At 34.7% G+C, this 14,077-nt stretch overlaps 3 protein-coding genes across 3 annotated transcripts; 1 reads left to right on the top strand and 2 right to left on the bottom strand.

Annotated features, from left to right (window-relative positions):
• Positions 1 to 14: 14 nt before the first annotated feature.
• LOC111466633 (putative GEM-like protein 8) lies at positions 15 to 1,795 on the bottom strand. Its single transcript, XM_023111356.1, has 3 exons — positions 1,723 to 1,795; positions 335 to 609; positions 15 to 259 (listed from the first exon to the last, which is right to left on the bottom strand). The coding sequence occupies exons 1-3, from the start codon at positions 1,778 to 1,780 to the stop codon at positions 86 to 88; spliced, it is 507 nt and encodes a 168-aa protein (XP_022967124.1). The 5' UTR covers positions 1,781 to 1,795; the 3' UTR covers positions 15 to 85.
• Positions 1,796 to 4,107: 2,312 nt separating this feature from the next.
• LOC111466636 (putative GEM-like protein 8) lies at positions 4,108 to 6,555 on the bottom strand. The gene is made up of 4 exons (XM_023111360.1): positions 6,355 to 6,555; positions 6,182 to 6,265; positions 5,327 to 5,601; positions 4,108 to 4,368 (listed from the first exon to the last, which is right to left on the bottom strand). Exons 1-4 carry the CDS (start codon positions 6,494 to 6,496, stop codon positions 4,186 to 4,188), a joined length of 684 nt encoding a protein of 227 aa, XP_022967128.1. The 5' UTR covers positions 6,497 to 6,555; the 3' UTR covers positions 4,108 to 4,185.
• A 4,370-nt stretch (positions 6,556 to 10,925) lies between these two features.
• Positions 10,926 to 12,678, top strand: LOC111466434 (protein ASPARTIC PROTEASE IN GUARD CELL 2-like). Its single transcript, XM_023111083.1, has 3 exons — positions 10,926 to 11,347; positions 11,444 to 11,763; positions 11,926 to 12,678. The coding sequence occupies exons 1-3, from the start codon at positions 10,951 to 10,953 to the stop codon at positions 12,649 to 12,651; spliced, it is 1,443 nt and encodes a 480-aa protein (XP_022966851.1). The 5' UTR covers positions 10,926 to 10,950; the 3' UTR covers positions 12,652 to 12,678.
• Positions 12,679 to 14,077: the final 1,399 nt, after the last annotated feature.

The following is a 14,077-nucleotide window of genomic DNA, read 5'->3' as shown; positions in this document are numbered from 1 at the left end:
AACCCGAAAGGGAAAGCTCAAAGAGAACAATATCTATTAGCGGTGGGGTCGAGTTCTTACATTAAAGACATTCGAGACCTTTATTTCAATCCTTAGAAAGCCCCTTCGGGAGGAACTTAAAAGCTATCTTATAATTCAAAAACCCCATAAACCAGAACTCAAACCCATCAACAGTCACCACTTGAATGTACTTTTTTGATGGATTGTTTACATTTTCACTTTCGTTAACTCTCTTCATCTTCTTCATTGGGATCATAACCTATAAACATTGCAGGAAACATGTTAGAACCCACACAAAGAAACAGACAGAGAGGGTGACAGAAAGGCTACATACTTTGTAATTCATTCTGCTCTGTTCTTCATGTGGAGAAGAGAATATGATTGGTCTGTCACTGCAGAAGGCAACCACATGGGTGGACACAAAGAGGAGCCCTGCAATGGGGCCTGCTGTTGTTGACAAATAACAGTGTGAAGAGCTCAGCAACTTGTCATCTTGTCTAAGTTTGAACATCTTCTTAAAGATCTTCTCACTTCTACCAATTTGAACTAGTTTTGCTCCCAACCATAGCTTCCGTTTCACCGTTTTGGTGACGCTCGGTGATAGTTTAACTGCACGGCGTCGTTCCAATGGAACTGTCAAGCAATTTGTTCTAGGGGAATATGTTTGTTTGTATGATTACAAAAAGTTTAACTAGTTGAGTTATGTTTGGGTTGATCTACAAAAGTTGTCGTAGTTTTTAACTCTTGTCACAATTGCACTTTTTTTGGTAGCGGATTTTGTGTTTGTGCGGTACTCACTTCCTAATACTAAGTGAGTTAAGTCGATTTGTATCTGTGTTGCCTACGACTGGGTAATGTATGCTCAAGTATTTGGACCCGTTTTGAGAACAAGGTTTTTGAAAATGGAGACAGAAAGATTTTGTGATGTCCCAGATTGGTTGGGGAAGAGAACGAAACACCCTTTATAAAGGAGTGGAAACATTCACCTAGCAGACGTGTTTTAAAGCCTTGAGGGAAAGCTCAAAGAGGACAATATCTGCTTGCAGTGGATCTGGCTCGTTACAGATTTTGAGAGATATTGAGAGCAATGTTAAGTTAGAATTGCCTAAAAAAAAATTGATGGAATTGGACCTAAAAGAGTCATTCCGGTTCCTTATCAAAGGTATCAATGGGAACATCAACATGAGAGAGCTAACTAAGTATCAAATCGGAAGTGAAAATTGGACGTATTACATATCCTAATTAGACTTGTAAGCAGGTTTATGGAGACATTGAGAACCTCATATTTGAAGGAAGCAAAGAGGTCGACCGTGTGGGAGAAAAACCCCCTGAAACAGGACGAAACCCGTCTAAGATCCTGTGTGCTAGCTTAGTAGGGCCCAAAACCTAAAGCTAACATTTCAATCAGAAATCCACGTCGGATCGCGACGAGACGAAAAAGGCGATGACCAACTTGATTGAAAATAACGATTTGAATGTAATGACTCAGGAAAAGAGAGAATAAGCAGAATCCTCAAAGGCGGGAAACAAAAAGCGACACAACGGCTTAAATAGTATATAACTTTATGGGTAGGACAAGCAAAAAGCGACACAACGTCTTAAGTAGCATATAACTTTATGGGTAGGAATTTTGTCGTTCGTAAGCATTGTATTTACGGAACCCGAATCGAAAAATGGAAGTTTGTAGACAAACAAAGAGATCAGGTAAGAAATAAAGTTTACCATGTTGAAAGACTCCGTTTACAAATCTTGCAGCTTTGCTTCCAATATTTCTGATCATTGAACTTCAGCTACAGACACCAAGCTTCTTTCTACTTAGAGAGAGAGAGAGATTGAACAATTTGGGTCTCATTCATGCAATCACGTAGACAATGACAGACATGTAATTAGATTGAGACCAAACATGTTTTTGTTTGGTTTCATTACGTGGATTACAGTCATGAAGATGTTGCCATTCTCTGTCTACTTTGGAACATTCAGACATTTCATTTAATGAGGTGTTAGTGACTAGAATTGCAAACAAGACAAATATTTAACTAAATTTATTGTTTCAAGTCAAAGGGCGTTTTAGACAAAAACATGAAAGTTTAGGGACAAAACGTATAAGTTAATCATTAGTTTACCGTGTTCTTGGTCATTGCTATTTTGGATAAGAGAGCACACAATTCTAGATAGAACGTATTAAAACCTATTTCTTACAAGGGTGTGGAAACCTATTTCTAGCAGACGCGTATTAAAACCGTGAGGCTGACGACGATACGTAACAAGCTAAAACAAACAATATCTACTAGCAATGACTTCGAGTTATTACAAATGGTATTAGAGCCAGACACTAGGCGGTGTGTCAGTGAGGACGTTGGGTCCCATAAGGAGAGTAAATTGTGTAAGCAAATCTTAGAGCTAGAGGAGACAAATATCAAGACCTTTAGACAAATATATGTAGAGTAACTTATGTTGAACCAAATGAGCTAGAGGAGAGCACGATGATGAGCCCTCCCATGGGATATGTTCAGGAGGCATCTCATATCGGTTGGAGAGAGAGGAACGAAACATTTTCTATAAGGGTGCGGAAACTTCTCCTTAGTAAATGCAACAGTGAGATTGACAACGATACGTAGCATGCTAAAATCTTGTACACCGATGTGGTGCTTAGTTAGCAACATGGTAGAAAAACGCTTCCAGCTTCTCTGACCTAATTGATTACAGTTATACTGTGAACCATATTAATAGTCATTATAAAATATCTATATACTACCGACTCTTAAGTTATTTTTAATCATCATCTTCTCGTAATTCAACCATATACTGTTTAAGATAATATACCCTTTAGATTAAAGACTACGAGATCGCTATATAATATGATAGTCACGCATTAATACGTAAATATAATTTTTTAAACTAAAGTCTCATACTTATCCTAAATTAAAGCTTACTTAAGGCATAAGCAAAGAAACTCAAATCAGAAGGCTTATTTGGATGAAGTTTAAGCTCAAATTTTCATCCAAACACTTTTATGCTTATTGGATTTCCACGTCGAACCCACGTCAGCTCCCATTACTTCAAACCTTATATACTTATATTGGACGTAAAAGTGACGTTTGAGATATGATCGACGAGTAGGTCGTTCGATGTAAGAAAAGACAACTCGAGTACATGAAAAGCTTTTGGTACACCTATTACAATTTTGATTGTCCAATAATCAATTCACGAGGTCAATACAACCAGAACCGCTCCTGTAACCCTAGTCAATTCACGAGGGTTTTTAAACCCATTAGTAAGATACATGCGAAATACGAGGGGTGTAAATGAAAAACAAAAAACTAACGACATCGATGGAATTGAGTTGATGGATTCATTTAGTTTAGGTAGTGTTAGCTTCAAAATCAAGAGTTTTTGTAATAGCTTAAACCCACCACTAATAGATATTGTCTGCTTGAACCTATTATGTTAAAATATCATCACTAGCCCAATAGGGTTAAGCTCAACTACGAGTGACTATATTTATGTTAAGAAAATGATTTAGATACGGTATGAAAAACAAATTTTAGGAATTGATTACCTATCATCGAGTATAAATACCCCTCCACCTTACTTAGTTTATCATCCCAAGAAATTCTAATTCAAGCAATACAAAGTAATAGTTTCTATGGAGTGTCTTGTAAATCTCTTCTCGATTGCTCTTAATAAAGTGTGTTAGTGTTTCCCACATAGAGTTGTGTTTAACACATAATGTATCGGGAGAGGGTCTAGCCCTACTTAGACCAGTGACTTGCACCGTTCAGTGGTTGGCTCCTATATCATTTATAACAATTCAAGTCCACCACTAGTAGATATTGTCCACTTTGACTCGTTACATATCGTCATCAACCTCACGGTTTTTTAAAACACATATGTTAGGGAAAGGTTTCCATACCCTTATAAAAAATACTTCGTTCCCTCTCTAATCGATGTGGGATCTCACAGATTTTCAATTTATTTGGTTTAAAAGATTCGATAACGAGCATCTCATCGTTCTTGTCATCATCGAACTTGGTTCAATCATAATACAACGATTTACTTTAATTTCCATTCATTCACAAGAAACTATGATATTAAGAATGAAAAAAAGAAGAACAAAATAAAATTTTTCTCATTGAACTTTGAATTTGTACAAAAATTTCAACTTTTGTTGATATCTCTTGTAATTCAATGTTTGTAAGCTTGAGAAAGTGCTTCTTCAAGACAATTGAAAGTCTTGTGATAATTGAAGAACCCCATGAACCAAAACTCAAAATCATCCATTGTCACTATCACTATGTACTTTTCTGATGGATTCTTCACATTTTTACTCTCAAAATGTCTTGTTATTTGCCCTAGTGGAATGGTAACCTGCAAAATACATGGGTTTTGGAATCGTTAGCTAAGGAAGAGACCGAAGCACGAGAATGTGAGTTAATCAGCTCGATTTGTTCAAACTCGAACATTAAGCATCAGGTTGTAATCACAGGATTTGGCAGTCATGCATTGAGAAGTTATTAATCGTTGAGCATTTCTAGAAACAGTTCGATTAGTGTAGAAAATGTAGTGTGATTAAAGTATTTTAGTAGAAAGTGTAGTGTTTCATTCTGGTTCAGTTATTCATTTCGGTGTGCTTTGATCGTGTAACAACCCAAGCCCACCGTTAGCCAATATTATCCTCTTTAGGTTTCCCATAAGTTTTCACACCCTTATAAAAGGGTGTTTCGTTCTCCTCCCGTTCTCCTCCCCAACCAACGTGAGATTCTCACAATCCACCCCCCTTCGGGCCCAACGTCCTTACTAGCACACCGTCTCATGTTTACCCCCTTTAGGAAACAACCTCCTCGCTAGCACATAGTCTAGTGTTTGGCTCTAATTCCATGTGTAACAGCTCAAGCTTACCAGATATTGTCCTCTTTGGGCTTCCCCTCAAGGTTTTAAAACGCGTCTGCTCGTGAAAGGTTTCTACACCTTTATAAAAAGTGTTTCATTCTCCCCCTAATCAATGTGGGATTGTGTCCCCAACCAAGGTGGGATTCTCACAATCCACCCCCTTCGGGGCCTAGTGTCTTTACTGGCACACCGCCTCGTGTCTACTTCTTCGGGGAGCAGCCTCCTCGTTGGCTCATAGTCCGGTGTCTGGCTCTGATACCATTTGTAACGGCTCAAGCCCACCGTTAGTAGATATTGTCTTCTTCGAGCTTTCCTTCAAGGTTTTTAAAATGCGTCTGTTCGAGAAAGGTTTTCATATCTTAAGTATTTCATTATCCTCCCCAACCAATGTGGGATTCTCACCGATCGAGAGTCGAGAAATAAGGAAGAAACTTACTTTATAGTGAATTCTGAGATGATCTCCATTTGAAGAAGGAGCTTTGAGGGGTTTGTCACTACAAAAAGCAATCTTATGAGTGGAGATGAAGAGAAGGCCAGCCAAAGGCCCAGCTGTTGTTGACAAATAGCATTGTGAAGCCTTCAAAAGCTTCTCTCCTTCCATCACTGAAAATAGCTTCTTGTAAATTTTTATGAGTCCACCAACTCTCAAAATTCGAGCTCCTAGACTCAACTTTCCCTTTAAAGTTTCTGAGATTTTCGCTCCTAATTTCACTGCAAAGTTAGGTCAAACGATCAGAAATCGAAAAATTGAACCAAACCCAGATATTGTTTAATGATTCATGTCTAAGATTTGAATTTAGATTTAAAAACGACCCAAAAATTGAGCTTTTTTAATAATGAAAACCCATCAAATATCGTATCTACAGAAGATGAGAGATTACAGGTCGTTACCCTTATTTTAGTTTAGATGCAGATCAAATGTCTTTATACTATAGCCTTTGTTAGACATGAAAACAAACTCTTTTTTCCATGACAATAGTCACGACTATAAAAGGTGGAGCGGGAAGCTCTCTATCTATCAAAATTAAGGTTTGTTCTCCTTTGTTAATGCTACTAAGAACCGGGACGAGTGGAATTCTGTAGAGGCTCGAAGATGAGCTTACTAAGTGAAAGATCGAAAGCGGTATTGCTATCGAGACTATTGTGCTACTAAAGGGTAGCAAACAAGCAAAAGATCTTGTTTTTCGATTTTGAGATCTTTAGATTCGTAAGATCATCATAGAAGTACCTCAAATCAATTAACAAGTGTCGGGTTTTGATCGTAATTCTAAACCCTGATTCAAATTCTTACCATGTGCTCGAAGCGCAAGAATGATATTATCCGGCTTTCGTCCATTTTTGTTGGCTCTATTCAACATCCAATCCTTCCAATTATCTGCACCAATTTAAGCAACCAAATTAGCAAATTTGATGAAGAACAAACAGCTAGCTCATGACACAATCCTTCTTCTTTGTTCTTCTTACATTTCTTTATTGTTTGATATCCATCGTCTGACGAAGAAGATATGTGGAGATGCTTTGAAGGATCAGGCAAGAATCTAGCTCGTGGGACAGCCAATGATTTCACCTGAATTCCGACCAGCTGTTCTTGAACTGTCGTTTTCATTTTGGATAAGATAGAGAGAGAAATAGAGATTTAGAGAGAGAATATGAAGTTGGTGGAATGAATGAATGAATTGAGTTGATCATGAATTTAAAGGGATGTTTGGAGGAGGGGGTGGATGAAGCTGACTCATCTCTTGCTCATCGACAACTATTCAAGATAAGGGAACCTTTCAAGAAAAAGATTACAAAACCAACTAAACATCAACTTTCTATGGCTATTTCACAAAGCTATGTTCCACTTTTTAAAGAAAACTTAAAAGCATCCATCATGGCAACCCTTCTCGGTTGTTGTAGCCAGCCATCACTAGCAGATATCGTCTGTTTTGGCCTGTTACGTATCGTTGTCAACCTCATAGTTTTAGAACGTTTTCATACTCATATGAGGAATGCTTCGTTCTCCTCTCAAACTGATGTGGGATCTTACAATCCAGCCCCCTTAGGGGTCTAACGTCCTCACTGACACAATGTCTAATGTCGGGCTCTAATGCCATTTGTAACAGCTCAAGCCCATCGCTAGTAGATATTGTCTGATTTGGCTCGTTACATATCGTTATCAGTCTCACAGTTTTAAAACACGTCTACTAGGGAGAGGTTTTCACACCCTTATGAGGAATGCTTTGTTCTTATCTCCAACTGATGTGGGATCTTACAATCCTCCCCCTTTTGAGGCTCAACGTCCTTGATGACATATCGCTCAGTGTCTGGCTCTGATACCAATAATAACAGCTCAAACCCACCGTTAGCAGATATTGACCGCTTTGGCCTATTACATATCGTTGTCAGCCTCACAATTTTCAAACATGTCTACTAGGGAGAAGTTTCTATACTTTTAGAGGAATGCTTCGTTCCGCTCTCCAACTGATGTGAGATCTCACAATCCACTCCCATTGGGGGCCCAGCGTCCTTGCTAGCACATCGCTCAGTGTCTGACTTTGATACCATTTGTAACAGCCCAACCTCACCGCTAGCAGATATTGTCCACTTTTTCCTGTTACGTATCACTGTCAGTCTCACGATTCTAAAATGCATCTACGAGGAAGAGTTTTCCATACCCTTTTAAGAAACGTTTCGTTCTCATCTCAAACTACTATGAACCAAGGAGTGGAACTTCCTTATCAAAAGCCTATCCAAATTGGCCATAAAATGTTAAGCTCTTATCATGGATTCCTTTCCCTTTTCCTTCATCATAAGGAAAGTTTGGTCGTGTTTGTAGCTTTGTGATGTCACCCAAAATATTTTATTAGAAAGAGAGGAGAGAAAAAAAGTCAATTGAGAGGGTCAAACAAACCACCAATCACATGCTTTCTTTTAACTTTTTTCTCGATATTCGTGTGCTATGTGACGTGACTTAGAAATAGACGCACTCATTTAACTCGTGAGATATAAATTTTTTGGTTGAACGGGAAATGGAAAAGGGAGCGAAGAGAGATCTCTCTTCATTAGCTAAATGGGACCGAGGACGGAGATTATATTTCCCGTCCTCTCCCCAACTCCACTCAGACCTATATATTATTTATTTATTTAATAAATAAATGAATATTTTTTAAATCTCGTTAAGATATTTTAAATTTGTATAGAAATTATATTGATAAATGAAAATTGTTTTTAAAGGTACTTTTAATATATATATATATATATTTAAAAAATTGGGAAAAATTCTCTGACGGGAATTCCCACCGGATTCTCCACAAAAGTAAATGGAGACTTTTACATGAATGAGGATTGAAATAGGTGGTAGGGATGGACATGGGGAAAGCTTCCCCGTCCTTGTCCGGTCCTTTAAACATCTTTAGTTGGAAACGTAGTAGACTTCCAAAATATACCTCAAGAGATGAAAGAAACCATCGTCTTCGAGACGAGAAAACGGAAACCACCTTTTTCAAAAGTTTCTCCCTCTTGAGTACGAGATAGTCGAATCAAAAAGTCTAAGTGAGATGCATAGTTTAATGCATGTAGATGGTTGACCGTCGCCTCCTGAAAAAGGTATACCCTATATTATTGATGGGCGAACGTCGGAAATCTGATTGTCGGTATATTTCAAAAAGCAAAAATCATGTTGAGTTCAAGCAAATGAAGTACTTTTGTGCGTGACTTGCCACTCGAGTGGGTGTTCTTAAACCACAAAGTTTGGTAACAAATAGTGTATTATAAGAATATGATGTTCTAAACCAGAATAGTGAGCTAAACTCAAGCCCATGATTGTCTCCCTTCTTTCTAGCTCCCTCTTCAATAGCATGAAGCCCATTACAAAGAAAAAGCTTTTTGACTTTTCCTTTCGACCTTTTTTTTCAAAGTATTAAAACATGTCCGCTATAGAAAGGTTTCCACATCCTCATAAATAGTGTTTCATTCCCTTCTCCAACCGATGTGGGATCTCACAGTCCACCCTCCTTGAGGTCTAGCATCCTCGCTAGCACACCGCTCGGTGTCTGATTCTAATATCATTTATAGTAGCTCAAGTCCACCGCTAGCAACTCTACAACCAATGTGGGATCACACAATTCACCCTCCAACCAACGTAAGATAACTTAGCTTAGATGGAAATGGAAAACAAATGAAGAATCTAGGCACTATCTCGTAGAAAGGCTCAGGAAATAAACATGACTAAAGCTTCACTGTTCCCTCGAATCGACTTTGGGCCTTTCCTACGCAACCTAGGAACCTAACCATACATGTCCTCCAACTTTATCTTCCAAATCGTCCATTTAAACCTTGTGGACATCATTATTTAAACCTATCATCGATGAGTCATTTCAGTCTTTTTTTTTCGTATTTATTGTAATAATTTAATAATTCTAGTCTTTCTAAAAAATCTTAGGCTTCCTTTTTGTTATTTGGTTAGATATAGGAATAAAATATTTTTTAATTTTTAAATAATTTAAATTATTAGCACTTGCAACTTTAATTAAGGCCATAATATATATTTCAAAAAATAATTGAGTCACACCTCAATAATATATTTTTAATAAAATTAAAACTTTTAAATGGCAATTATCGTCCAATTATTAATATTAATTTATTAATATGCATGTGTTTGTGGATTATTATTTAAATAAAATAATTATAATACGACCAAAATTGTTTGGTCTTGTCGTATTTAGTTAATTTATTAAAATGCCCTCATGGCTAATTACATTAGTGGGCTTAACACAAATAATTTTATATTTATTTAATATATATTGCTTTTAGTTGGTTAAAAAGTAATTATTCCTTTTGCATTATAAATATTAAAAAATATGCATGCACTGAATTTCATGTAAATGGCGGTATTAGTTAAAAATAATGCTTTTTATTTTAATATTTATATAGTTATCTTGTTAATAAAAATACTCCTATATTAATAATAATAATCTAAAATTATCCTTAATAAAATTATAAAATACACTTAAATAGATTATTTTGAAAGTTTATTAGTAATTTTAATTGTGATACTAAAGGCATTTTTTAAATTTTTTTAAAAATTTAAAAGTATTTATAATTTAAGTGTAAAAATAGTTACCTTTAGATTAAGAAAATATTAAATAATGATTAATTATTTCATTTCATTTTTTAGCTTTTATTTATTTATTATTAAGCGTGAATATATATATTATATATATATAGATCTCAGACTTTTAAGTCAAATTAAAATATCACTAAATTTCGTATTTTTAAACTTTTAAAAATTTCGTTGATACCCTTGAAGTTGAAAATTTTTTTAAAAAATATACTTACCACGTTTCAAATATAACCCTTAATTTTTTAAAAATTACAGTAATACCCTTAACATTTACGAAATATTTTAAAACTCTTTGTCGATAAAAAAATCACAAAAAAAATGTGGGATTATTTAATAAAATAAATTTATTTTTTGAAAAATAAATTATTAATTAACGAAGATGGTTAATATTTGTAGGGGTGAAATTAGGTATTAATTTTATTAAAAATAATATATATTAATGTAGACATAATATTTTTAATTAAAAATTTAAAGTTACTAATTTATTTATTAGTTTAAATCATTTTTATAATTTTTTTTTTTTTTTATATTTTTCCAACGATCAACTAAAATCTGGAATAAATAATTATTTTTTTCTTTTGAATCTCATAATTATAATCCTACCAATAAATAAATAAATTTTAATATGTAATGCATTTTCTTTATAAAAAAAAACAACAAATAATTAATTAAAGTAAATTTATTTCTTTAAATTTTTTTAAAAAAAAACGAAAAATATTACAATCAGTGATTACGTCACAAATCACGTTTGAAATGGAATGCAATACAACCACTCCCACAAGACAATTTGACCTAAATTTCTCAATCAGTCCAAAACTTTTCAGAATTAAATTAATGAGGGCCCACATTTTTCTTTCTTTTTCATTTTCCTCTCTAATTTTTTGAAATATTGCATATTTAACCCAACCTAAATAAATGCCTTGTCGTTCCATATTCTCCCTTCCAATAAGCTAATTATGCTCCTAAAACTTCACTTTTCTCTTCTTCTCTTCTTCTCGGTCTCCGTCGTCCTTGGTAGCCGATCTTCTTCGGTCGAGTTTCAATATCTAAATGTCAAATCGAACAAGTTCGATGTCAATGATAGTCAACTTCTTCATACCCTTAATTTCTCTAATGGTCACCGGTTGGTGACGGGTCGAAAGTCTAACCATACTAAATTTAAGCTCAAACTTGTCCATCGAGACAAGCTCCCTCACATTCATGGTCAACATCAAGGCTTCGATGAGCGTATCAAAAGAGACGTCAAACGAGTTGCCACCCTCGTTCGTCGTCTATCTCGTGATGACACTACCACCTCTGTTGTAGAAGATAATAGCTACAAGGTGGCGAATTTTGGGACGGGTGTCATTTCAGGTGAGAGAATTTTTTTTTTCTTTTTTAAATAATACCCATTAAAATCCAATATTTATATTTGTGATTTTTTTTTTTTTTCGAATGATTTGGAATTAGGGATGGAAGAGGGGAGTGGAGAGTATTTTGTTCGGATAGGAGTTGGGAGCCCGCCGAGGAGTCAATACATGGTGATTGATTCTGGCAGTGACATTGTGTGGGTTCAATGTCAACCTTGTAGGCAATGCTATCAACAGTCTGATCCCGTTTTCAACCCGGCCGAGTCCACTTCGTATACTGGTGTCTCATGTGGCTCCGCTATTTGCGACCGCCTCGAGAACGCTGGCTGCCATTCTGGACGGTGTCGGTATGAGGTATCGTATGGTGATGGGTCTTACACTAAAGGCACTCTTGCTCTCGAAACTCTTACTATCGGCGAGGTTAGTATGTATCATAGATTATGATATATTTAAAAGTTGGTTTTATATCCCATTGAATTTAAAAACAATAATTTTGATGATTAAAATAAATAAATGTAAATAATGTTTATAAGCTTAATTTTAAAAATCAAATGATTATTAAACGCCATATTTTTTAATTAGGTTACCGTCCGTGATATGGCAATTGGATGCGGCCATACCAACCAAGGGATGTTCATTGGCGCAGCCGGGCTACTCGGTCTCGGTGGTGGTTCAATGTCATTTGTTGGCCAACTTGGCGGTCAGACCGGTGGCGCATTTAGCTACTGTTTGGTGAGCCGAGGTATCGGCTCGACCGGGACATTAGACTTCGGCCGTGGAGCAATGCCGGTTGGTGCCACGTGGATCTCCTTGGTTCGAAACCCAAATGCCCCAAGCTTCTACTATATCGGACTAGCCGGCGTCGGTGTCGGAGGCATCAAAGTTCCAATACCAGAAGAAACTTTCCAGCTCACGGAGTACGGAACCAACGGCGTCGTAATGGACACGGGCACCGCCGTAACACGGCTACCAACAGCAGCCTACGTGGCATTCCGTGATTCGTTCACAGCCCTAACCAGCAACCTACCACGAGCACCCGGAGTTTCGATTTTCGACACGTGTTACAATCTCAACGGCTTCGAGTCCGTACGAGTGCCAACGGTGTCGTTTTACTTCTCCGACGGCCCGGTGCTGACACTTCCGGCGAATAACTTCCTGATTCCGGTCGACAGCGCCGGAACTTTCTGCTTCGCTTTTGCTCCGTCGCCGTCGGGACTTTCCATAATCGGAAACATCCAGCAGGGAGGGATTCAAATTTCATTTGATGGGGCTAATGGGTTTGTTGGATTTGGCCCAAATATTTGCTAAATATTGCAAAACTATATATTAAATTTTGGAATATAGTTTTTAATCATATTATTATTTTTATTTCAAAGCTAATAAATGAATCATATGTAAATGAAATATATATTTCAATATTGTAATGTAATTACTTTTTCCAAGTTCAAGGGTAAAATGGGAATAACAAAAATCTTAATTATCATATTTTAAAAAAGATAATATTTCATATTTTCAAAATCTTTATTACCTTTTATAATCCACTTATATAGAAATAAATCAGCAGTTCATTAAATTACTAAAATAGCCCGCTAATTAAATTGGGCTTTTTTGGTCAAGGCCCAAGCCCATTGGCCTAACAATAAGGCCTGTTTCCATGGCCCAAATTCCTCTTCCTTCCCCTTGTCTCCAAACTCCAAAATCAATCTCTTCATATTAGTGCATTTTTAGCCTAATTTTATTTTATTTTTAAATTTAAAACTATATATATATATATAATTGGTCAATATTAAATTTTAACCTAAACTTTTAATTTTATAAAGTTATGTCACGTTGAATTAAAATTAAACCTAAATCTGAAATAAATAAATTTGTTTTTTTTTTTCATATATTTTTAATGGGAATAAATATCAACTTCAAAAATAAAATTTTTGAATGAATTTATTAAATTATTAAATTTTCTCTTTCATAAATTTAATATAGTAAAAAAAAAATAGTTAATGTAATTATTTTCATTGAAATTCTCTGTATTTATTATACATAGAATCTATTCAAAATATTTTGAATCAACAAAATTTAATTTTTTTTAAAAACCCAACAAAAAAAAATTAAATTCAAATAAATAAATATTTTATGCATTGGTTTTATAGATTTTCTTATAACTAAACTATTATTAAATTTGAAGTATAAACTTTTTTTTACCAATATAATTATTTATACATATTTTTTATTTAATTTCACAATTATTTTTTTAATTTTTACTTTCCAACTTTTAAAAATAATTTTTAACGGCTTAAAATATAATTTTTCAAAATATATTTTAAAATTGAGATGAAGATAGATAATTAAACGTTGAAAATAAATAAATAAATGTTAAAAAATTAACGTTTTATTTTTATAAAGTAAGTATTTAAATAAATGACCCGAACAACTCGAACCAACTCAATTTAAAAAATTTATAATTGAGTTGAATTGGATCCATTATTTTTAAATTGAAAAAATTTATAATCGGAACAATTGGATCCGTTCGTTTAGTATTTATCATAATTTTTTTTCAAATTAAAATAAATAAATAAATATATATATATATATATATATATATATATATTAACCAGATTTTATATAATAAGAATTAAATTTTTATATAAACTAAATAATTAGTTAATTTAATTTTTTTTAAAAAAATAATACCAAAAAAATTATTAATGAAAGTAAAAAAAAAAAAAAAAAAAAAAAA

This window comes from Cucurbita maxima, unplaced genomic scaffold (assembly GCF_002738345.1).
Source record: "Cucurbita maxima cultivar Rimu unplaced genomic scaffold, Cmax_1.0 Cma_Scf00031, whole genome shotgun sequence".
Taxonomy (NCBI): Eukaryota; Viridiplantae; Streptophyta; class Magnoliopsida; order Cucurbitales; family Cucurbitaceae; genus Cucurbita; species Cucurbita maxima.
The sequence above is the reverse complement of the archived record's forward strand: the minus strand, read 5'-3'. Positions and strand labels throughout refer to the sequence as shown.

Bases quoted from the DNA above. Each gene is read 5' to 3' on its own strand.
- LOC111466636 (XM_023111360.1), bottom strand. From the start codon at position 6,496: ATGAAAACGACAGTTCAAGAACAGCTGGTCGGAATTCAGGTGAAATCA. The intron at 6,266-6,354 runs GTAAGAAGAACA...AAATTGGTGCAG, and splicing joins ATATCAAACAATAAAGAAAT to ATAATTGGAAGGATTGGATG. The intron at 5,602-6,181 runs GTAAGAATTTGA...CTAACTTTGCAG, and splicing joins TCTTGCGCTTCGAGCACATG to TGAAATTAGGAGCGAAAATC.
- LOC111466633 (XM_023111356.1), bottom strand. From the start codon at position 1,780: ATGATCAGAAATATTGGAAGCAAAGCTGCAAGATTTGTAAACGGAGTC. The intron at 610-1,722 runs GTAAACTTTATT...GACGCCGTGCAG, and splicing joins AAACGGAGTCTTTCAACATG to TTAAACTATCACCGAGCGTC. The intron at 260-334 runs GTATGTAGCCTT...CAATGTTTATAG, and splicing joins AGAGCAGAATGAATTACAAA to GTTATGATCCCAATGAAGAA.
- LOC111466434 (XM_023111083.1), top strand. From the start codon at position 10,951: ATGCTCCTAAAACTTCACTTTTCTCTTCTTCTCTTCTTCTCGGTCTCC. The intron at 11,348-11,443 runs GTGAGAGAATTT...ATTTGGAATTAG, and splicing joins TGGGACGGGTGTCATTTCAG to GGATGGAAGAGGGGAGTGGA. The intron at 11,764-11,925 runs GTTAGTATGTAT...TTTTTTAATTAG, and splicing joins AAACTCTTACTATCGGCGAG to GTTACCGTCCGTGATATGGC.